Source organism: Myxocyprinus asiaticus, chromosome 36 (genome assembly GCF_019703515.2).
Source record: "Myxocyprinus asiaticus isolate MX2 ecotype Aquarium Trade chromosome 36, UBuf_Myxa_2, whole genome shotgun sequence".
Lineage (NCBI taxonomy): Eukaryota > Metazoa > Chordata > Actinopteri > Cypriniformes > Catostomidae > Myxocyprinus > Myxocyprinus asiaticus.
The window spans coordinates 33001223-33025745 of NC_059379.1; the positions used below are offsets into that span (position 1 = coordinate 33001223).

General features: G+C 38.6%; 1 protein-coding gene across 10 annotated transcripts in view; it reads right to left on the minus strand.

Moving 5' to 3' along the window:
• a1cf (apobec1 complementation factor) overlaps positions 1-21429 on the minus strand; it is a 259844-nt gene extending 238415 nt beyond the window's left edge. Inside the window, exons 1-12 of one of the 10 annotated variants that reach the window (XM_051673740.1) lie at positions 21310-21429; positions 17270-17413; positions 16177-16311; positions 15916-16046; positions 15586-15824; positions 13542-13706; positions 12809-12906; positions 12438-12717; positions 11019-11236; positions 9423-9559; positions 5721-5863; positions 2208-3565 (exon numbers count right to left, since the gene is read on the minus strand). In XM_051673740.1, coding sequence (XP_051529700.1) covers positions 3414-3565; positions 5721-5863; positions 9423-9559; positions 11019-11236; positions 12438-12717; positions 12809-12906; positions 13542-13706; positions 15586-15824; positions 15916-16046; positions 16177-16311; positions 17270-17368 — 1797 coding nt within the window. In that variant the 5' untranslated portion in view covers positions 17369-17413; positions 21310-21429 and the 3' untranslated portion in view covers positions 2208-3413. Of the gene's footprint in view, positions 1-2207; positions 3566-4351; positions 4791-5711; positions 5864-9422; positions 9560-11018; positions 11237-12437; positions 12718-12808; positions 12907-13541; positions 13707-15585; positions 15825-15915; positions 16047-16176; positions 16312-17269; positions 17938-21167; positions 21257-21309 lie in introns of those variants that run through there. The other 9 variants (XM_051673741.1, XR_007894851.1, XM_051673743.1 and 6 more) reach the window with 9 other exon arrangements.
• Positions 21430-24523: the final 3094 nt, after the last annotated feature.

Here is a 24523-nt window from a genome sequence, read left to right on the forward strand (position 1 = left end):
GCTAAAAGCAAGTTAAATGTTCCTCCAAACAGAAGTTTTTTAAGGTTAATGCTTGTTATGTCCCTTTTGTCCACTTGGTGGTAGTCACCTCAGTTTGAGTTTTGAATGGGTGGCCTGCTGGCAGCCCTTTGTTCTGTTTTCCCTCTCTTTCTGTTCAATTACCTAGAGATGCAGTACACCTGGACCACCTCATCAAGAGGTGATGAGGCTCGCTTATAAATCCACACCAGTTAAACTGGCTCAGTGAGCGTTCATCTGGCAACTGCTTTGTGGCGTGCTGTTGGTGTCTTTGGAAAATGTGTTTCTTCCACCCAGGGGCGGACTGGGAAGAAAATTCGGCCCGGGATTTTACATAGAAACTGGCCCAAAAGTTGTTGGGGGGGGCGGTGTTGCTGTCCTTAAATTAAGTTGTTGAGCGGGGGGGGGGTCCTTTTCTGCATATCGCAGCCCCGTTCCTCCGTTTTTTTGGTGAATTCTGCATAAATTGGCAGCCCACGCGGCCAGATTTCGCGGCCTGCCCACCGGGAAAAACCCCGGTTCTCCCAATGGCCAGTCCGTGCCTGCTTCCACCGAAGTCATTTCTGATTAAAATACCCCTTTTGAGCCAATATCTGTGTTGTGGTCGCTTTTGTGTTACTTCTAGCTGTGGCTGGCTGTAACCATGCTCTATCAAGTTTCAAATCAACAAAACCTACCTTCCTACCCTACACCTTAAACCTAAAAGCTAACCAGTAGTGTCATAAAAAACAAATGCGAGATGAAAAACACATTTGCTGAAGCAACCACATCATTTTCTGGTGTTTCTAAGGCACTTTTGGCTCACTTGTCAACTTGCATGCTCTTCAGGACTCGTACCCCAATGCTATGCGTCGCAAATGCAACGCTTTAAAAGTTGAGCTACTGCGCAATTTGATTGTGTCTGAACAAGCTTGTAAATATGATGTAGTTATGTAATGCAAACCTGAATATGTATCGACTCGCAAGTCATCAGAATCAGCTTTATTGCCAAGTATGCTTACACATACAAGGAATTTGTCTTGGTGACAGGAGCTTCCAGTGTACAACAATACAAAAACAATACAAAACAGCAGCAAGACATAGATAATAATAAAAAATAAAAAATAAAACTAATTATACACATACGTTCAGACACACACATACATACATACATACATACATACACACATACACATGGGTAGTGTAAATCTAATACAATCTGTTATGTACACTGCAAATGTTTTTTTTGTTTTTTTCAGAGGAATGACATGCTAAACTGTGTATTGCACATAGTTATTGCTCAGTGGGGCAATTTAACTGTTCATGAGATGGATAGCCTGAGGGAAAAAAAAACTGTTCCTGTACCTGACGGTTCTGGTGCTCAGAGCTCTGAAGTGTCGGCCAGAAGGCAACAGTTCAAAAAGGTAATGGGCAGGTTGAGTGGGGTCCAGAGTGATTTTTCCAGCCTTTTTCCTCACTCTGGAAGTGTATAGTTCTTGAAGGGGGGGCAGGGGGCAACCAATAATCCTCTCAGCAGTCGGAACTGTCCTTTGTAGTCTTCTGATGTCTGATTTCATAGCTGAACCAAACCAGACAGTTATTGAAGTGCAGAGGACAGACTCAATGACTGCTGAGTAGAACTGTATCAGCAGCGCCTGTGGCAGGTTGAACTTCCTCAGCTGGCGAAGGAAGTACAACCTCTGCTGGACCTTTTTCACAATGGAGTCAATGTGGGTCTCCCACTTCAGGTCCTGTGAGATAGTAGTGCCAGGAACCTGAATGACTCCACTGCTGGCACAGTGCTGTTTAGAATGGTGAGGGTGGTCAGTGTTGGGGTTTTGGGACTTTCTCCTAAAGTCCACAATGATCTCCTCTTTTGAGCGTGTTCAACTCAAGGTTGTTTTGAAGTCATGCACTGTAATTAAAGTGTCTTGATGTCACAGGATGGCACTGTGTGAGGAACATTGCAAAAACGAAGTGTTCTCTAACTGATAATCTGCATTTACTCGTGATTTGTGTAAAATAAAAGTCATTGTTGTTGTAGCACCTCTAGTGTTTAACCAGGTAACTGCCATGATACAAAAAATGAGCCGCATATGCTATTTTGCAAAAGCATACCCTTGCGCCATGAAAATAGCAAAGCCTCTTGTTCCTTATTATGTAGCCTGTGTAAATGTAAATGTGTCACAAATACAAATAAAGAGCAGACATTTCTTCTGTAGTGAATTTGATTTATTGATCGTTAGTTAATGTATTGGAATTATATATTCATGACTCGCACACTCTGTAGCACTATAAAGCTCTCGGCTTATTTTTTTGTCCTGACAACACGTGTTTACGATTCTCCCTCCAATTCTGATGCCAATCACTGAGACAATTAATTATTTCAAACAGTCAATGATCCAAAACAAACTTCATACAAACAGAATTGAAATTCAGGTATAAAAACAAGTTTTAAGTGCTACACAAACTATAATACTGTCACCACTGAGGCATCTTTAAATTTAATAAAATGTGTCTGTGTGTTAAACGAGTGCTCTCATATTCCCCATGTACAAAAGTATGAGATGGGAAAATATTAGTAGCAAGCCTGTGAATATCTTATAAAATATAGAAAAAGGACTTATAAACAAACAAACTACAAAGTGTCAACCAAATCTATAAATGATCCTAAAACAGGTAGGTACATATGAAAGCATATACATGGATTTCTTCTGTTAAAACACTCTGCACTCAGGTGTTAATCTAAATACTGAAAGAAAACCAACACAAAAACAAACCACTTTAAATACAACAAAATACCAAAGCTTACTAAAGTCAATGTCTGAATAAATGTCTGTTTTACAAGCAGCACAATGTTACTTTGTGTTTGATCATTTGATTGTAATGATTCAGTGTTCATTGTAAAGGCAATCAATCCTTCAAAGGCAACATTAAACAAAGGTCCAGCCTAAAATCTGTAATTTAGACATTTTCATAGGTAGTAAAAATCAAAGTTGAAATCTAATGGAGAATCATACTGGATATACACAATTTATGACACAAGTAATGTTTCAATCAAATTGAGTTTTTTTTTTTTTTTTCAACCTTGCATGATATTCAGTCTGATGTAAGTTTATGGAAACAAAGCAGACAAAAGCATAAAAACTGACATTTTCTAGAAATGTTTGGGATTGAGTTGTAGACAGCCTTCAGGCAGAGTTAGGTCAAAAGATGTCTCATATACTTCAATATTGCAAAAATGCTTAAAAAACATCAGAGCTTATGGAAAGGAATAAAGTTACCACCAGTCTATTTGAACAACCACTACTCTACCAAAACTACAAAAAACCTATAAATATGACAGCATGCATGGAACAGAAATGAACATAACAGAGACTATTCTATTGGTGAGTGACTTATTGCAGCAGGGGTTTTTAAAACACTCCATATCCATCCCCGCGGATCGCCACAGCAAAGGCAGGGTAACCCTCATAGGTTGCATAGGCTGTCAGGTCCTGACCCAGAGAAATAGCCTGTTTCAGTTGTGATGCAGCCACAGTAGCAGTTGTGCTGGCAATTGCATAGCCTGTAAAAACCAAGGAAAGACTCAGGACAAAACAACTTTTGATAGGCGAAATGCATTTTTTTTTTTTCATTTTTTGCTAAAACAATGTTTGTAATATAATACACATACAGGTGCATCTCAATAAATTAGAATGTCGTGGAAAAGTTCATTTATTTCAGTAATTCAACTCAAATTGTGAAACTCGTGTATTAAATAAATTCAGTGCACACAGACTGAAGTAGTTTAAGTCTTTGGTTCTTTTAATTGTGATGATTTTGCCTCACATTTAACAAAAACCCACCAATTCACTATCTCAAAAAATTTGAATGTGGTGACATGCCAATCAGCTAATCAACTCAAAACACCTGCAAAGGTTTCCTGAACCTTCAAAATGGTCTCTCAGGTTGGTTCACTAGGCTACACAATCATGGGGAAGACTGCTGATCTGACAGTTGTCCAGAAGACAATCATTGACACCCTTCACAAGGAGGGTAAGCCACAAACATTCATTGCCAAAGAAGCTGGCTGTTCACAGAGTGCTGTATCCAAGCATGTTAACAGAAAGTTGAGTGGAAGGAAAAAGTGTGGAAGAAAAAGATGCACAACCAACCAAGAGAACCGCAGCCTTATGATTGTCAAGCAAAATCGATTCAAGAATTTGGGTGAACTTCACAATGAATGGACTGAGGCTGGGGTCAAGGCATCAAGAGCCACCACACACAGACGTGTCAAGGAATTTGGCTACAGTTGTTGTATTCCTCTTGTTAAGCCACTCCTGAACCACAGACAATGTCAGAGGCGTCTTACCTGGGCTAAGGAGAAGAAGAACTGGACTGTTGCCCAGTGGTCCAAAGTCCTTTTTTCAGATGAGAGCAAGTTTTGTATTTCATTTGGAAACCAAGGTCCTAGAGTCTGGAGGAAGGGTGGAGAAGCTCATAGCCCAAGTTGCTTGAAGTCCAGTGTTAAGTTTCCACAGTCTGTGATGATTTGGGGTGCAATGTCATCTGCTGGTGTTGGTCCATTGTGTTTTTTGAAAACCAAAGTCACTGCACCCGTTTACCAAGAAATTTTGGAGCACTTCATGCTTCCTTCTGTTGACCAGCTTTTTAAAGATGCTGATTTCATTTTCCAGCAGGATTTGGCACCTGCCCACACTGCCAAAAGCACCAATAGTTGGTTAAATGACCATGGTGTTGGTGTGCTTGACTGGCCAGCAAACTCACCAGACCTGAACCCCATAGAGAATCTATGGGGTATTGTCAAGAGGAAAATGAGAAACAAGAGACCAAAAAATGCAGATTAGCTGAAGGCCACTGTCAAAGAAACCTGGGCTTCCATACCACCTCAGCAGTGCCACAAACTGATCACCTTCTAGGCAGTAATTAAAGCAAAAGGAGCCCCTACCAAGTATTGAGTACATATACAGTAAATGAACATACTTTCCAGAAGGCCAACAATTCACTAAAAATGTTTTTTTTATTGGTCTTATGATGTATTCTAATTTTTTGAGATAGTGAATTGGTGGGTTTTTGTTAAATGTGAGCCAAAATCATCACAATTAAAAGAACCAAAGACTTAAACTACTTCAGTCTGTGTGCACTGAATTTATTTAATACACGAGTTTCACAATTTGAGTTGAATTACTGAAATAAATGAACTTTTCCACGACATTCTAATTTATTGAGATGCACCTGTATATGTATGTGTGTGTGTGTGTGATTTATCTTGTTTTAGAAACAACACTGCATAAGATATTTAGGTTTTTCAGAGAATGTATTTTTAACATGTGAATTTTGAGTTTTTATAGTCAAAACAAGTGAAAAAATCTACCAGTGCTGAAGAAGTAATCCAAAGTATTACGTTACTGACCTTGAGTAATCTAACGGAATACGATACAAATTACATTTTACAGCATGTATTCTGTAATCTGTAGTGGAATACATTTCAAAAGTAACCCTCCCAACCCTGTATATATATATTATATTCACATCATTTTGAAACAATAATAAAAAATAAAAAAAACGAATTTCAATAATAATAATAATAGTCCCACAGTCATGAATAACAGTGCATAAAATATAATGTTAGTGTAATTACAGTTAATATACTCCACAATAGTAAAATAGGATCACAGTATTTTTAAAGTCACAAAATCAGTCTTACAGACCTCACATACCTGGGAATGCAGCAGCGACGGCCGCAGCAGCAGATACATCAGCGCCCTCTGTCTGTATACCGAGGATCTGCAGCGTGTGTTCGGCAGCATGGCGCTTCGCCTCATCCATTGACGTACAGAGTTTGGTGGGGGTGAATGGGTGTCTGATTGGACACACAGAGAGGAATGCTGGTAAAATGGCTGTTTATATTGTGCATGCTGATATTCATAAAGCCTCATTGAGTTGAAATGCTGTTTTCAGATGTATGACGATTTGCATTTTTAAATCTGGTGCCTAACTGATTAAGGATACAGCTGTTTTTCGAAACCTTGTGAGTTGCTTAGTGTGTAATGTACACACGGGCACCTGCTTAGTCACCATCAGTGAACCTAATGAAGAACTGATTTGAAAAGTTAATTAATAGGCTGCAACTTCGTTGAAGACCCTAAGAAACCAAAGTTGGAGTTTTGCTGCCCTGAGTCCATGTCTGTTAGCTTAGAAGTAATTTATATGTCAGTGTACTCCTATAAATTGACAAAATTAATGGTGCATTCATTATTGTTTTTCCCCCATTTCGTCTTGGACCTTGGACTTGACACCTAGGGGCGTGGATGCAGCATCATTCAAATGCAAAAGTTTTAGTTACCATTGAACAAATTCACTTTTCACAGTCAGCAATGATTGATTTAAACCATGAGTGAAAGTGTCTAACACAACAGGGTGGTAACTGAGATTAAGCGAGTAGTATGGTCATGTGATCATAACATGGCAGCCCCCATGAGGGGACCCTCTCTATGTAGATTTAAACAGCTTTTATGATGTTAATGATATGACTGGATTCTTCAACTCATAATTAATAATTGTATTTATTTATCACATTATACATTTACACATATACAGTGAAATTCTTTTTTTTTCACATATCCCAGCTAAGCTGGGGTCAGAGTGCAGGGTCAGCCATGATACAGCACCCCTGGAGCAGATAGGGTCAAGGGCCTTGCTCAAGGGTGCAACAGTGGCATCTTGGCAGTGCTGGGGCTTGAACCCCCAACCTTCTGATTAGTAACCCAGAGCCTTAACCACTGAGCCACCACTGCCCCTATAAACCCAACTAAAATGTGAGTGCTCATGATTTTATACATACTGTATGTTTCAAAATTATAATTTATTTCTTAAAGGGATAGTTCACCCAAAAATGAAAATTCTCTCATCATTTACTCACCCTCATGCCATCCCCGATGCGTATGACTTTCTTTCTTCTGCAGAACAAAAACGATTTTTAGAAGAATATTTCAGCTCTGTAGGTCCATTCACTGCATTTGAATGGTGGCCAGGACTCTGAATGTCTAAATATCACATAAAGGAAACATAAAAGTAATCCATAAGACTCCAGTGGTTTAATCAATGTCTTCTGAAGCGATCCAATTGGTTTTGGGTGAGAACAGACCAAAATGTAATTCCTTTTTCACTAAACAATTGAAAAATTGTAATTCCTTTTACACGACAACGATGTACTAAAAACGGAAAACGTTTTTCCTTTGCGTTTTTGAAAAGTTTTGCGTACAGATGACAACATTATCAAAACGATCACCATTTACATGGATCCTGCGCACATAAGAATTCTTCCACAGAGCGGTGAATGCAAACAATGAAGATGGCGAAAGCATCGAGCAATTTTGTCTGGACGGACGATGAGATTGCTTTATTACTACAATTACTTTGCTGGAGAAGTGTAAATAAACTCAAAACCTTGAGCAGCACAAACACAGTCCTGTAGTCCGCCATTGTAGTTTTGAATGTCTCGCGCGTTGTTTTGAAGTACTCGCACGCATGCCTATAGACTGAACTCTCAAGATTATTCAATAAACTGCTCATTTTTACCATCACTTCATCTCCTGCCTTCTTCTGTACTCCCCCTGCTGACTCTTGGGCTGGTAGGAGAGTAAGTTAACATAACAAGCTGTTGATGTTGACTGGCTTTGGATATCAGACAGAACTCTGATATATGGATATCTTCTGACGGAGAGAGAGGTCTTGTGTACACTGGATCTAACATGCATTTTCACTGCCTCATGTTTTCATATTCTAAGCATATCATTGAATACTGTACATGGCATCACATCTCTGTCTATAGGCTATATACATAAGCGGTGGGTGAATGAATTGTAGGGTAAAGGTACATCAAATAAAATTAAATAAATAAATAAATAAATAACATTTAAAATACAAATACATTTTCCCCTCTGAATCCATACATTATTTTCAAGATTTTCAAATTGCAGGTTCTGCCTACTGTACAATGTTCACATTCCATACAAAAAAAAAATAAAAAAAATTTGATTATTGTTATTTTCACAGACACCAGTACTCATATTGATAATTATACATCTTAAATTGATGCCTATCAATCCATCATTCTTTATATAACACGTAATACGCGTGCGCATGATGTCATCGTTTTCACAAATTCACGTTTTTGTATGTTTACACGGAGACGATAACGGCACTGTTTTCAAAAACTTGCACTTTGAACCCGTTTTCAAAAGTTTGCGTTTTCAGGCCCCAAAACGCGTAAAAAGTTTTCCGTTTTTAGTTGAAAACATTGTCGTGTAAACGGCCCCTAAATCTTGACAGCAATCTCCTTGGCGATCCTGATTTTAAGCTTGATTACACTTCCATTAGTGTCATCTAGCGCTCTGCACATGCGTTAAGCACTAGGAAGGGTAATCAAGCTTGAATTCATGATCATGCCTGCCTAGAGACTGTGATGGCAAGATGTTCAGTGAAAAAGGAGTTATATTTTAATTTGTTCTCACCCAAAGCCGATTGGATTGCTTCAAAATATATTGATTAAACCACTTATATAATGCATTTATGTGATATTTGGACCTTCAGAGTCCTGGCCACCATTCAGTTGCATTGTGAGGATCTACAAAGCTGACATATTCCAGAAATCGTAATTTGTGTTCTGTAGAAGAAAGTCATACACATCTGGGATGGCATAAGGGTGAGTAAATGATGAGATAAATTTCATTTTTGGGTGAACTAACCCTTTATTTACAACTTTTTTAATGAGGTAAAAATTACTGAGTGCACCTTTAACTTTTAACCAATTTACACATTTGAGGTTTACAGTCCTTTGCGAAAATACATAATATTGAAGACTCATTTTGCGCTCAAGGGCATATTTAAATTTTTTGTCCAATCAAATGTTACATAGAATGAGAATGTCCCTCCCCTATTGCCATCTGCCACTGTCTAGCAATAGCAAGTAGTAAATTCACAGCTGTGGCTTAAACTAAAAATCCTGGCTATTTAAAATAAAGGGACAAGCCCTTCGATACATACTGTCCTAAAATAGTTATACAGAGTTATGCTCTGGAGATTAATACTTAAATATGAGCAATATTAATAGTTTCAGTACTAAATAAACAAACAGACTACATTATTTATAATAGACATTTCATTCACATCTGTCTACTATTTTGGATGGACAGTTTTTGCATTGTTTGCTGAAACACATTATGGCCTTATCAATAAAAAATATTTTTTTAAAAATTACATTTTGCAACTAATTGTTGGCCAAAATGAAGTATGCCTGCCTATAATGCCCAAAAGAGCTAGGTAGATGACTCACTGGATGTTGCTAAATAACCATAGCTAATGTAAGTAATTTGTGCTTTTGCTTTATGAATATGGCTGGAATAGAGTTTGTGGCATACATATTTGGATACTGTGTAGCTAGAGCAGGGATGATGACTTTGTAAAGGAAAAGTTGCCTCTGATCTGGTCCAATAGCAGAGTGAAGCTGGTAAACAGGTTGCCCCCAGTTATTCTTTTGGCAAATGTCCTCCAAGATCTGCAAGACAGAAAATGCATTCCTCTTTTGAACACTTTTGTAAGTGCCAAAAGAAATTAGAGAAATGCCCCTCATTAAAGGTGCAGTATGTAAGATTCAGAAACCCTTGTTATTAATGACACCTGTGGCCGTTAAGTGAACTGCAGCCAGCTACCTGTTGCTCGTGCTCGCGCTCGTGCACACACTCCATAGGGATGCGTGCGAGCGAGCATCAACCAAAACAATGACGTAACGTACAAAGAGGCTGAACGTGATTCACCGGCATCATGCTGACAGATGAGGTAGCATAATTAAAATTACACAGTTATGATTGTTTTACTACAAACTTTGAGACTGTATATTATATTTGACTCTCCAGTGCTGGAACAGGGCTAAAACAAAGTGTGGATATAGGTCTGACTATTCGAGACTGTAGTTTGAAGTAATCACTTTTCTTTGCATGATACATTGACTGCATTTATATGATAGCCTATGTCGGCGTTAGCTAGCTAGCCAGCTTTATCAATAGCTGTAAGCTAAATTTGGTGGATGATGACAGTAGCTGTTTATAAAATAGACTGTATATTATAAATATGTTGACACAATTCAGTATTGAACTGTCATTGTGATATATTGATGCGCTATTGTTTTATAATAATAGAATGTATATATTTTCTGTATAACCAAGTTACGTTACACTAATGAATGGGTCTTTCTGCATTATCTTGAACATTGTCTAGCATTCATTTAATGTGTTATTGTAGTTTACCTGGCTGAATTATTACAGATTAACATTGTTTATGTCAGTTACTGTGTATCAGCATACCTGACTTTTAGTATAAAGAGAAGATCGTTTAAATTATTTGAAAGTTAGGAAGCAAGGTAGCTTGCAATTCGTCAGCGTTAGCAGGCAAGATCAAGTTAGCTAAAATTACTAATCAATCCTTATGGCACTATATTTCACATGCTTTGCAGTTATGTAAGCTTACCTGTCCAATAAGAAGAATGCCAATTCAGGGTCTGTTTTGATCCCCAAAACCGAACGAAGGTCCCTCTAGGAATCAAATGCCCTGCCGATGTTCACTCTAGTTTTCGCTCGACCATGATCACGTTACCGCTTAGCAAGATTGGATTCAGTAGATAAATGTTTTTTTTTTTTTTTTTTTGGCTTACTTGGATTTTGTGTAGGAGTCGGTGTTGTGCTGGTAGCCAGACGTTTGCCGGATTCCATCTCGAAGATAACGTTACCTAGTGTTGCAGTTTGTTGTCGCTGTTGAATAGCGGAAGAGAAGCTATTACTGTCTGAGGCAAGGCTCTCGGGAGCGCAGATAAACCTCACATCCTTTGGATTTTCCTGGCAAAAACGACCCGCTCCCTTCGCATAAAAATCAGTCTACAGGCTTTGTTACATATTGCACCTTTAAAGTTGTCCTTTAAAATCCATAAGTGGGCTCTTCAGAAAGTGGAAGAAAGAGTTTACCTGTGGGGCATGTTTGATGCCTTGGGGCTTCAGGGTGACAGGGTTCATGGGTGTGAGCTCCATACCGGGAAGAAGGTCATAGAGTTTGTCGTCGAGATGTTTGTCTGTCTTAAGTTGGTACGTGGTGCAGCCACGACCCACACCTGCATAGGCGAGGTATCCTCGCCCACCCAAACCACGTACGCCCGCTGCCCCTACAGGTACATTCATGTAAATTTCTAGGAATGCAAGAAGGCATTAAGGCAAATCAAATCACCAGAAATCACCCAGGTTTCAATCAAGACACAGAGAAACTGATCATAGACGTATTCCAAGCTGGCACATTACAGATGTTCACAGTGTCTCCGATTTTGTCATCATTACTTTTATATTTGATTGGATAGATTAGATTTTTTTTCACCCCATCCATTGAGAATATGATGTTAATATCACTGGACTGTAATATGCAGGCATGGACAACTTATTCAAATGCTAGATAGGACAAGCAAACAATCAAGGATAATATAACAGAATACATTCTGGTTTTGTTTTGTTCACATGCAAATGTAGGTGCAAATGTCATACAGTATGTTAGAACTGATGAAATTAAATATATTAAAGATGTTGGCATTATGCAAATGTACTGCATTACCAAGTCATTTGCCCTCTGTCTCTTTTAAAGGTGAAGTGTGTAATTTCTGCTCCACATGCCTTTGATCGGACAAACAAATATTCCCACCCCAATTCACACCATTGGTTGAGCCAATGTTGCTGTGTTGGGATGTTCAACCTACAAATGGCTTACCAGTATTTATAGCTGTCTGCATGTTAAACTGGAATAGAAAAAGTATTTTGACATAAAATAAAATAAAATAAAATTACACACATCACCTTAAACAATTGTAGACTGAACTTATCTGCATTCATTTTTGTTTTTGTTTGATTTTTTTTAGACAAGTGAATCATTTGGTTGTATGAAAGCAGATTCTGAATTATTGGCCAGATGAGTGAATAATGATTTTTTAAGTACTTTAATCCATTGTTAACAATAGTTATAATGCAGTGTTCCACAAAAGATTTCACAAGCATGATTTGAACAGTTTCAGATTAGGATTGTCTTTGGAATTAATGTTTTGATTTTTACTACCACACTCAAACACAGCATGCAAAGAGTGTTACTTGGGTGTATAATAATTCCCACTGGATAAGGGATATTCTGTTCAGATGCTGTAGTGGTCCAAGGCACTAAGAGTAGGGTTTAATTTTTTTAAAAGCCTTTGTTATGTCATGGCTATTGGATTTAAACTTACCACAAACTGATACGTTGTGGCTTACAAAGACTTCATCAGGGACGAAGAGTGCCTTGGACCACAACAGCATCTTTTACTACCACACCTTCAAACATCTGTATCAGAAGGCAGATTGATAAGAATTACCCACCTCTAACAGAGGGCGTGTGCACCAGCCCCCTGGCACTTATGTGCCCTTTGGTAGTGGGGAAGCGGAATTGATTTGGGATAGTGGCGTATGCATGGGGAGCGTAGAATATGGGTGCACCCAGGTAGGCAGCTGAAGGGTCGTACATCTGCCCCACTGTGTAAGCATAGTCTCCTTGGAGCAGAGTACCTCCACGACCCCCTGTGCCTCGGGTATACCGAACATAACTGTCCTTATCCACAGGTTTGGCTAGCGTGACTTCAATGGGAGAACCATCAATGACCTGGAGGGAAGTCAATGTTTTTAATCCAGCAATATTTTGTAATTTTTGAAATGGTTAAACTAAGCTTAGATCAGGAAGTGAGCTGCCTTGCCTTTCCATTCAATGCGTTCATGCTGTTGACGGCATCTTCTCTCTGTGAGAAATGAACAAAAGCGTAATCTCTGATCTTCTTCACCCTTTCAACAGAACCTGTGGATAAGCATACATCTCTAATTATTGCAATCAGATCCCACAAAGCCATAAATGGATTCCTGCAGACTCAGAAATAGGTAATTAGTGGTGTTTGCTGAGGCAATCATCACTATTGCTAATACTCATACTTATCCTAACCAATGGTTTAGAGTAAAAAGGCAAGGTTTTATCAAAGTGACACTACATCATGCGAGTTGAGAAAACTTTGGCTGCAACAACTTAGGTATCCACTGACAAATGAGAATTTCAGAGAGGCGGTCCAGTTCAGTCCATTTCAAATTGACCTGCTCTTTCCACATGTTCAAAACCCATATTAAATGCTCCTATCCATTGAATGCTTCTTTAAACTCATCTGGCATCATTTGTGCTACGGACACGAATGATGCCTCAAATCATGTGGCTTGTTGAGGTGTGATATTGCTTTCCCATATGATCAAACCTAACATTTTTGCCTGGTGAATGATAAAACGGCCAAAGAAATCCCACCACCTAGCAATGCCCTGGCAACCACAAAGCAGGGGGCTAAAAACACTCTACACAGCAGACAGAGAGCATCGTGACAGTGAGTTTTGCATGGGCAAGCAGCACTCACACTTTCTTCTGTATAAATCAAATCTATTTTGCAAGCTCACCAGGTTTGACACTGTTGAACTCTTTCTCAATGGTCTCCTCTGTGGTGGCCAACATCAGATTACGAACATAGAGGATTTTCACTGTGGCCATGGTGTCTTCATCTACTTCTACTTCAGGTTCAGCCCAGTCAACTGCAATAGCGTGACCCCAGAGCTGAATTCTCCCTGGAAAGGGAAAAAGAGAAAGCAGTGTTAGTGAATAGTCTTTACTCTCTGAGTCATCTGCTTTGGGCAATGAAAAAATCATCTTTAGACTCAACATGAGTTCAGCCTGAGGGCAATCAATAAAACCTCTAATTATAATATCATGTCTGGCACTGGGAACTGATGTGATCACCTTGAAAAACATCTATACATTTTATGCAGAGCTAAGGATGGTATTTGAAAACTATTGGCATCTGTTCCTGTAGAGTCAACTTTATGCAAAGTAATGGCCAGCATTGTCCAGTCACTGCCAACCATGTTAAAATAAGATTTTACATTATAAATTCTGAATCTAAGTACTGACTACCATGGTCCCATGTCTGCCAAACATGTTGAGGGGTCATATATCATCTGCAGCCTGAAACTAAACTTTTGGTCATATTTTAGGAGTGAATGCACTTAGCTGCATAGGAAATCTATAGGATTCTCCCTTGCTCCCTATTTAGTGAATGACTGAACCTCCAGTGTGCTGTCTGTCTGCACTACACTCACATAAAGCCTCTGAAAGCAAAAAAAATAAAAGATTCTCAGTGTGAAATTGCACAGTAAATATAGGATTTCTAATGAAAAACTAGCGCTATTGTCCACTATAGTGGTCATTGTGTTTAACAGCGAGCCATTTCGCGATAAATCACTAAAATATTTTAAATGACTTATCGGAAGTAGAGACTCTGCTCTTTTGATTTAAATAGGTTTCAGTGTAAAAGCTTAATTAGGTTTCATACCAGATGTAGTTTTGTTGGCTTTTCTCCCAAAGACAAACTTTGCTGTGATTAGCGCCATGTTGTTTTGTCACATGACTCTTTAATTCGAAAATGTAACCCTTTACTGAGAGCCCAAAGTCTCCTGAACTGAGATCAGTCAGTTAAATGAATTTAAATTATGCGTTGCTTATAGCAAAGCCAAAAAACAATGTCCGCGCAGAAGGATGCGGGGTCACACAAGGTTAAGCTGGTCTTCCAGCCTGACCAAACTGGCATTTAGCTGGCTGGCCAGCTGAAAAGTACCCAAAACACCTCTAAAACCATTAAAATAGACTATCTAGCTTGACCAAGCTGGAAGACCACCTCAACACCTGGTTGCAACAGGGTTTAAAATGGGCAAGGAGGAGGCGGGAACCAGCTGAACAGTCAAAATAATGTTTAATGAAAACGTAAAAAGACACAAATATAAACACACACGGCAGCTGCATGTGGCTCTCTCTCCGATTGGGGGCCGGCCGTGCGACACGCCGTCGCCTGGTCCTCGACCACTCCTCCACTTTCTGGTGGACGACAGCCGCTCCTCCCTGGGCGGACAGCAGCGAGTCCTCCGAACCCTGGTGGATGGAATGCCCCTCTACGTTCTGGTGGCTGGTAGCGAGCCCCTCTGCCCCTGGCAGACGGCGGCCATTCCTCCGCGTCCAGGCGGCCTGCAGCGGTGACTCCGTCCCCTGGCAGATGGCAGCGGCTGCTCCTTTCGGCGGATGGCAGTGGCAAGGACTCCACGACAGCACATCCCTCCTCCTTTCCGGGTTTCGGCACCAATGCAACAGGGTTTAAAATGGGCAAGGAGGAGGCGGGAACTGGCTGAACAGTCAAAATAATGCTTAATGAAAACTTAAAAGACACAAACATAAACACACACGGCAGCTGCGTGTGGCTCTCTCTCTCTTGAACTGTCGCATCCGGCTCGGCTTTATCCCTTTTCTCGGCTGATTAGCCCGATTGGAGACCGGCCGTGTGCACTCACGGCCCGGCCCTGCCCTCCTTTTCGTCACACTGGTTTAGGCTGGTTTAAGCTATATTATTTTTTCAGCAGGAAACTTAACTTATGATTATATTGTTTAATTGGCTTTTACCTGGTAGTAGTTTCCTCCTGGCCATAGCTGCAGCTCGGTGGCTTTCATACTCCACGAATGCAAAGCCTCGGTTCTTGGTCTTGTCAGCAGCACTTGGATAAACTATTACATCCACCACACCATCTGTCACCTTTTTCATCTCTGCCAGGATCTCTTCCCTCTTTTTGGTTTTTGGGATGCCGCCCACAAACAGACGGCAGTTGTCAACACTTGCACACACACCCAGAAGTCTCCCATTCCTGTGTCGTGGAGTGAGAATTGTTGTGTGAATTGTCAAATTATGCTTTGTTGTAAAACACTTTGTCCACTAGATGTCCAGAGTCCACTCACCTGATTTCATAGTTGTTGAGCTGTTTCATGGCATTCTTAGCCTCTTGTTTTGTGGAGAAGGTAACAAATGCATAGCCTCGATTGTTGCCATTGAAATCCATCATCATCCGTATTTCGTAAATTTTGCCGAACTGCAAAAGCAGGTAAGCATTGCATTTTTAAAGTTACAGCCACACTTAAATATCTTGATCATAATATTTGAATATTTGTTATTTATTTAGCTATTTATTTAGTTATTTTTTCAACCAGTTTTCCCCTTACTTTTTCACAGAGTGGCACCAGTTCATCCTCAAAGAGGTCTCGAGGAAGCTTTCCCACAAAAATCTCACTGCCTCTCTCTGGAGGAGGGCCTTCCCAGCCAGGAGGTGGACCACCATATCTCCTCTGTCCATTTTCCTGTGGAGAAAACAACAACTATGATGGAAAATCAAAGCTCTCTAATATATAACATTATATCATATATAACCATAAAGTATATGATGAATTATTATGGACCTCTAGGATTTTAGGACAGATCCTTTTACTTTTTTAAAACACCAACATATGCTTCTTTTTGATAATTTCACAGACGGAAAGGAATTTCTGTTTTTCCATTTTCACCAAAGCCAGGTGCCACAATACTACAGACTTAAAGCTGCTGCAAACAGACAACTAAAAAATTATAGAAGATCCCCATTACTAAAAACATTGAAGAAATTAATTTTACGGACCAGTGATATCACTGACACCAAACGGTATTGTTTCTTTTCTGTCCCATGCAAGAAAAAAACAAATAAATCATACAAATTTGGAATGTCATGAGGGTGAGTAAATGATGACAAAATGTTCAGTTTTGGATTAACTATTCTTTTGCCACCAAGAAAATGCTGAAATGAAAATTGATTCAGGTAACTGATCTTAAAATGTTCCTCTCCCCTATCTCCACTGCAGCACCTGTCCATGAGGCGGTGCTGCATCAGAGGCAAAACAGAGTATCTACACATTTTGTTGAAAAGCAGGAATGATCATAAACATGTGCCTTAGACTATGAATTAGAACAAGGCAGACAGATTTGGCTCAATTATGCTCAGCTTCACAGAAAATTGCATGTGCAAATTGCAGTGACTACAAACTCCACATTAAAACCAGTGCAAACCACAGTTCTTACAGATGTTTGAGGTACTGTAATACATAGGCTAAAAATATATATTTTTTTAGTGCTGCATGCATTAATCTGTGCATTTCCATGTGTGCATGAACAATACATTTGGATGGACAATCACCAAATGCTGGAGCCATTTTTCTCAGTGTCAGCATAGTTACTGCTTTTTTGTTTTTGTTTTTTGCCTTTGTAGGGCAGTTTGGTGACTCATACCTGGTATACTTGATATCCTGTACGCTGGATCAGAGCGCGCAGCGTAGTCTCTTTCTGCGTGCCAGTCAGTCCATCCCCACATTTTTGATTAGTTTCCATTGTGAGTAATTATCAGCAATAAATCAGCAAAATTAGGGGTGCTCACTGAAATTAAATCAAAGTTCAAACACATCAATGACAGGACAAGGTAGCGTACTTTTGCTTCAAAACACGATAAGAGGCCAAGACATTTTTCGCACGATTTTGGACAGGTTCAAAAGTAAGGAGAGTAGAAGTAAGTCCTGACCATTCCCTTTTGAGAACACTGATTCATAAAAATGGCTATTTTTTTTTTTCCGATTCATACCTGACAGTGACTCTTTGTTGCAAAGTATACAAACCTTCATAACAGTAAACAACATTGATGCTATAGTTCATACTTTCTTATCTTATTCTTATCTTATTCTTATCTTATTCTTATTTTCTACAAGAAAAAAACTAATATATAAACATCCTTTAAACAAGATATATTTAGCTGAGAGGTAACAGGGAATAATATTTTTAGACTTGTTTTCAGAGAATATATCTTAAATACAAGTGTAAGTCTGGTAAAAATAAAAAAGACCAGGTAGAGCACAGTAGATATACAGCACCTCTCTTTCAATAAATGGACATTGCCATGGGCTTGTTTTTCACACAACACACAAACTTTTTAAAATAGCAATTCATCCTTAAAGAGTGCCACCTACATATGTCAGTGGTGGTACAACTCTTTTACGTAAATACTGTATTACTGTAACTGTATAGTAAACCTTTTATTTTGAGTAAAAATATAGAAATCATAATTAGATTACTTAAAAATGTTATTTGTTTGAAACAAATACAGAATCATGGTATTTATTCAAAAACATTTTTATTTCAGAATCTAAATGTCTGAAATGAAATACATAAAAATTTAATTCAGGTTTTGTACATAATACACATAATAGGTATTCTGACCGTGTAAAGCGTCGACCCCTTTTGGAGATGGCTCAACCCCCTTCTGGAGTAACCCCGCCCCTTCCAAGTAGGTACAGCTGCAGGCTGGAGATCTCCAAATGGGGCGGAATCTACAAAATAGGGCTTAGTTTCTCCATAAAGGGGTTGCGCCAACTCCTAAAGGGGGCGACACCTCCACAGACGGGTTAGGGAAAGGGGCTATCTATATCTTTGTTGGCAGTTTGGAGCTCTCGCCTCTTTTTGGAGCTCTGTCTGCAGCTATACCCTTCTCACCCCTTCTGACGTAACCCTGGGAAATTCTCACCTACAGGTCAAGGACCATGGTGTAATTATTAACTAAAGAGAGCGAATCAGAACAGCAGACAATCATTAAGTTACATATGTTTTTTTTTTAATAGGTTTTCCCTCTCTATTTCACACCTTGTTTCAACTATAAGTAGAAAGAATTCATTCTCCTCCAATCAGAACTTCAATCAGAAGACAATGACTCATAGAAAGCACAATCTACAAGCTTAAGTCTACTGTCACAACGGATGATGAGAGTGTTGTTTAACAAGCGTGATTGAATCACGGAGCCACAGGTCTTTAAAATCATCAGTGGTGTGTCTACCCATGTCTTTTTCAGCTTCACTTGATCAAAGGGAGATGCTGAAGACAACAAAGTAGCACTAGTGCAGAATTGGGTCAAAGGTGTCAAGCCTTCCAGATGTTTTCAAAAGCTCTTAAGCATCTTCGAGCCCTGCAATCATGAAATTAGTGATGATACAAAATTGAGAAGCAAAACTGCATTCGATATTATAGACCACCTGAAAACAAAATTGGAGTTTAATAGCTTATTGTCCAGACTTATTATCTTTGAAGCTCTTTATATGCCTGTGTACTCCTAAATGTTGACAAAATAAATGATAGTAGATTTACATTTACAAAAATGGACCAAAAGTATTGATGAGTCATCTTGCGCTACACAATTTTTTGTCCAAATGCTCTCTAGAATGTGAATGACCTTCCCCCAATAACCGACTAGCAATCACAAGTAGCAAATCATGGTTCATGGCTATGAAGTAAACTAAACCCCTATTGGCTATTAAAATAAAGAGAAAAGCCCTCCTACAGGAAAGAAAACTGTGATCATTATGCCATTTCATGTGGTCTAGAGAAATATATCTTGAATTAAATGTATTTGTATCACTCCAATGGCTATTTATTTTCTAGTTAAAGCATAAATCTAACAAAATTTTGTGAGGTTTATGCTTTAAACAAGAAAAGCAATTTGCCAATGGGATAAGACAAATTAACTCAATTCAAGATTTATTATTTTTTCCCGACACATTTGCATGAACATATACATACAGTGTGTCACTGTAGAACAGACTGTGTAAAGATTGAGAAATTATTTTTTGCATTGACCTTGTTGAATCTTCTGGAGTACCTTCAACTCCCTCTTGTTACCTAATGCTAGACTAATACTAATAAAGACCAGAGAGCTGACTGCTTTCAGTCTAAAAACCTCTTAAACAGCAAGCTGGGTCCGTGTACTTCTTTGATTTTTCTCTATTTCCTCTCTCCTTTAACTCAACAATGCAACACATCTCTTTAGCAAGAAGTCTGATAATGTTTTGCAAATCTGATAGCTCGCAGAAAGCACCAGAGTGTATCCAGACTTGAAAAGACTTCTCGTAGATGACTCACTGGGTGAGAAACTATTAGTTGGCAAATGTGGCCTTTTATTCAATGCATACAGTACAGGAGACCAAAGTCTTTATTAACGGTCACAAATAGCTGGTTTTATTGATGCTCAAATGTTGGCAAACATTGAATCTAAAGGTGAGATACCCTTTTGCTATGTCTGAGCATAAGCAAAACCATTAAAGAGAGCATTTTGAGACAGTTGGGCAAAGGCTCTATTAACCTGCTGTCCATCCACTAAGATCTTGTGGACAGCCTGGTTACATTTGCATATACAAGATAACTTGATGTGTGCTCATCATGGTTGGATCTGTGTCTGCTTTTTAGCCGATGTTGATTGACGCTAAATACACAAGCTTGTGAAGGCCATTATACTGGCCTGGATAGAAACTGCAAAATTTGTGCTGAAAATAGTAAACATTTGTAATTGCACTTTAGTGTAACATTTGCTGCCTCTGCATTCAACTCAACTCAATTTATTTGCATAGTGCTTTTCCAATACATTTTGTTTCAAAGTGGCTTTACAAAAAATGCCTTTCACGTTGACACGTGACAACGTGTTACGAATGCCTTTCAAATCCCTCAGTGAGCAAGCCAAATGCGATTCTGGCAAAGAAAAACTACCTACGTATGGTAAAAGGAAGAAAGAGGAACAAAGACTCAGCTGGGGAAGCCCTCTTCCTCACAATGACACATATTTAAACAAATTTATAAGATATTATATGCACCATAACACTCCTCAACCCCCCTCTCAGCCACACGCATATACACTGTACACTTTTACTACTGTTAAAATCCATCTGTGAGATTACATTTAGTCAGTAAGGCAGAGTTTAGTAAATACCATATGTTGCAGTAGTACCATATGTGGGTTGCAATATCAGCAGTGACTAGCTCTTGGCTTACATTATTTCATAGCTGACCTCTTTACAACTATACTGAAAATCTTATGTGCACATGTATAATTTATATACTGTATATGTTTAAATGTCACAGCAATGTGAATGCGAATACTCGTGAATAACTGTTATTTCTATATTATGAACATTGATGAAGCAAATTCACAATAGAGTTTGCACAGTAGAATCTTGGAATTGTACAATCTTTCTTTGAAATACCTGGAAATATTATAGTATTTACATAATTAGTCAAATTAATTTGTGTATTTCATTGATGATCCCCTCTGTCTTGCCCTTGACCATGTCCTCAGAATCAAATTAGATAGTTTACTTACAAATGTCCACAAATTATTAATTAATAGCATTAAATACATCCAAAAGATCCATGCGACTTAGCAGCGTTTGACCAGATGCCAGCACCACTACCTTGTTTCCTAATGTAGTGTCACACAACTTGGTGTTAAAGAGGCAACTTACCTGAGCAATTTCAGAGATCACCTCCCGGAAGACTCAGACACTCATTCTGCTGAATTTGGCAACGTATCAATGGGGTGATTCTGTAATCACATCATATCAAACTCCAAAGGTTCACTGTCCTAGGGTTGTTTTACAAGCCAGTGTGGTTAAACATAAACCAGCACTATCTCAGCCTCTCGCTGTAGGCCAGCCCTTTGATCAGGAACAGCACGATCATAGTTTGCATCCAACAGGTAGACTCCTGAGCCAGAGACCAGTCAGAAATGCTGGAATAGACACCTATTGCTCTTTTTTGATCCATATATTAATAATGCATGTTATTTAGCAACATCAAAATTGGGATGGACTGAAAAAGACAAATACAATGAATATTAACATTTTCCAGGGCCGTCGCTTGAATTCACAGGGTCTTGGAACAAATTATAATGGGAATTTCTCTGGCCTGTGACCTACCCCCCCCCCATTTCTAGGGAGGGAGCATCGACGGGTCACACTGGTTTTCCGATCCGACCTGTGCGTGCGTGTGGTAGGTCACAGGCCGGAGAAATTCCCATCCTGAGTTTGGCAATGGGGGTATGTGGTGAGCAGGGTGGAGCCAAGTGGCGTCTGGGCAGAGCGAGGCCGGGAAGATAAGTGGCAAATGTCTTCTACCTGCGTGCCACACCGGCCTCGTGTTCCAGCGAGGGGAGGTGGGAGTGTTTAAGGAGAAGAGAATGGCAGACCGGAGAAGCTTGTCTGCATGTCTGACTGTCTTTATGATTTGACGCAGCTGGCTGAAAAGCATGAAAAGTGTCATTAAATGTCTATGTGTTTGTCAATCCGGTCCCAGCTTCCTCCTTACCGTCTTAAGTGTTACAGGGTTGTATTTTGTGGAGCAGACTGTTACTCTATAAACATGCTCTACATAGTTGGCTTTCACTGTTGCACACTTTCTCCATGTTTATATCAGCGTTCCCCACTGAACGTGTTTAGATGTCGACAGGGGGAGAATAGGGTAATGGATGCCACGAATAGGACCCCCTGGGAGTTGTGGGCCCCTGGGCTTCAACCCGTGTAAACCTGTGCATTAATACGCCCCTGAATGTCACGTATGTATGTTTTAACTAGGACTGCTGATTTAACACGTTAATTAGTGTGATTAATTATATAAAAAATAGAATGTAAAAAAATAATGCCCCCTGACTATATGTATATTCCGTAACAAGGAATTTATCACCAACCGAACAATTCAAGCTTAAAGTACCATCTCCATGTTTTTGTGAGTCACAGTCAGCAAGGGGCAGTCAGTACAACTACAGCTTTACAGGCAACAAACCACACTTTACCGAGAGCAGGAGCACAAAGTGAGCCTCAGTACAGTAGAACAAATACTTACATTTGAGATGAGGTGCATTTTTCAAAGTTTCAAACAAGTTTAACTTGACACAACATCCTAGGTGCCAGATGCTCCAAATCTATAAGATGTGACTCAACCACAGTGTACATGTGGGTAAGCAGAAACGCATCCTGTGAGAACAGCCCTTAAGTCAACCTCGGACAGATTTACTCAATTGCAAAATAAATTACTGAGGACTGTATGCCAGTGATAGGCTTATGGGCAATTATATGGTAATAAAACAAACAATATTTTGACTTCTAAAGCCAGTTTTTGTATTGTCTAATCACTATTTTACTCGTTTGCCAAGATGTGATGTATTTAAATTATCAGAATGTATTTAATTCTAATTTAAATGTATTATATAAATGTAATTTATTTAAATTGTAATTTAATTTATAAATTATAAATATAATTTTAATTATCATAATATATCCTCTGGACATAATTTAATTTATATATATATATATATATATATATATATATATATATATATATATATATATATATATATATATATAGGATTTCTCAGCAAACATTAATATATGCAATTAATTGTGATTATATAATCTGCTCATCATGTAATTAATTTGCTATTAAAATTTCGATTGACAGCTCCAGTTTTAAATCTTAGATATTCCCCTCTTTCCACTCGAAATCAGGTATTAACAAAGTAAACATGCTACTGCTGATGTCTTGTTGATGCGGCCCAGTGTTTGCTGTCTTTTGGCTTGTTTGTTTGAGTTTGTTATGGACAAGTGGTCCCATGATCCTCTACTATCAGGACAACCCCTGTTATACTATGCTGTTCCAGTTAATTTAACAAGAGCTTAATTCACCCCCGTGAATTAAGGATGAAGTAGTGAGAGTTCCTCTGTAAATATGTTCAGTTCTAATGAACTTTAATGGAAAAAGATAATTCAATAATTAAGATCCTGATTAAAGAGAAATATAACTTAAAAAGTCCTACTCTCATAGCCTCTCATAGTTTACAGATTTTTCAGTAAATTCACATCTGCCTCCCAATCAGATTATGCAATATTAACATTGATAACTGCATTTGCAATTCAATGACAATATCAATATATACAACATCACTATATACAACATTACCAAATACATTTTTTTTTCTAAATTTGGGGGAATTTGTTTTCCTATTTATTTCCTTTTATTATTTGAATTACAAAACTATCTTCTATTATCTTTTTTGTGTGTAAATTTTCAAAGAAATATTCCGGGTTCAATACATGTTAAGCTCAGTCACATTTGTGGCATAATATTGATTACCACAAAAATCAATTTTGTCTGGTCCCTTTTTTTCTTAAAAAAAAAAAAAAAAAAAAAAGCAAAAATCTGTTGCAGTGAGACACTTACAATGGAAGTGAATGAGCGACCAATTTTGACGTTAAAATACTCACTTAAACAAAAGTATAGCCACAATACATAAACAATATTCGTTTTAACACGATTTTAGTGTGAAAGTTATAGCCAATTTTACAACTTCGTTGCCATGACGATGCAATGTCAACAAAACCTAAACCAACTGTAAAGATGGCAATGTAAACAACTTTACATCTCAAATAATACATGCATTTTAAAAGAATCAATGTAAGTGCTTTTACAAAATTATAAGCTTCACACTTCTGCTTTTAAACCCTCCAAAAACTGGCCCCATTCACTTCCATTGTAGGTGCCTCACTGTAACCTCAATTTGTATTTTTTTTATTTTTTTAAGAAAAGGAGGGAGGAGGGATTGTGGTAATCAACATTATGCCACAAATGCTGTCGATTGAGCTCAAACTTGTATTGAACCCGGAATATTCCTTTCATGGATGCTGA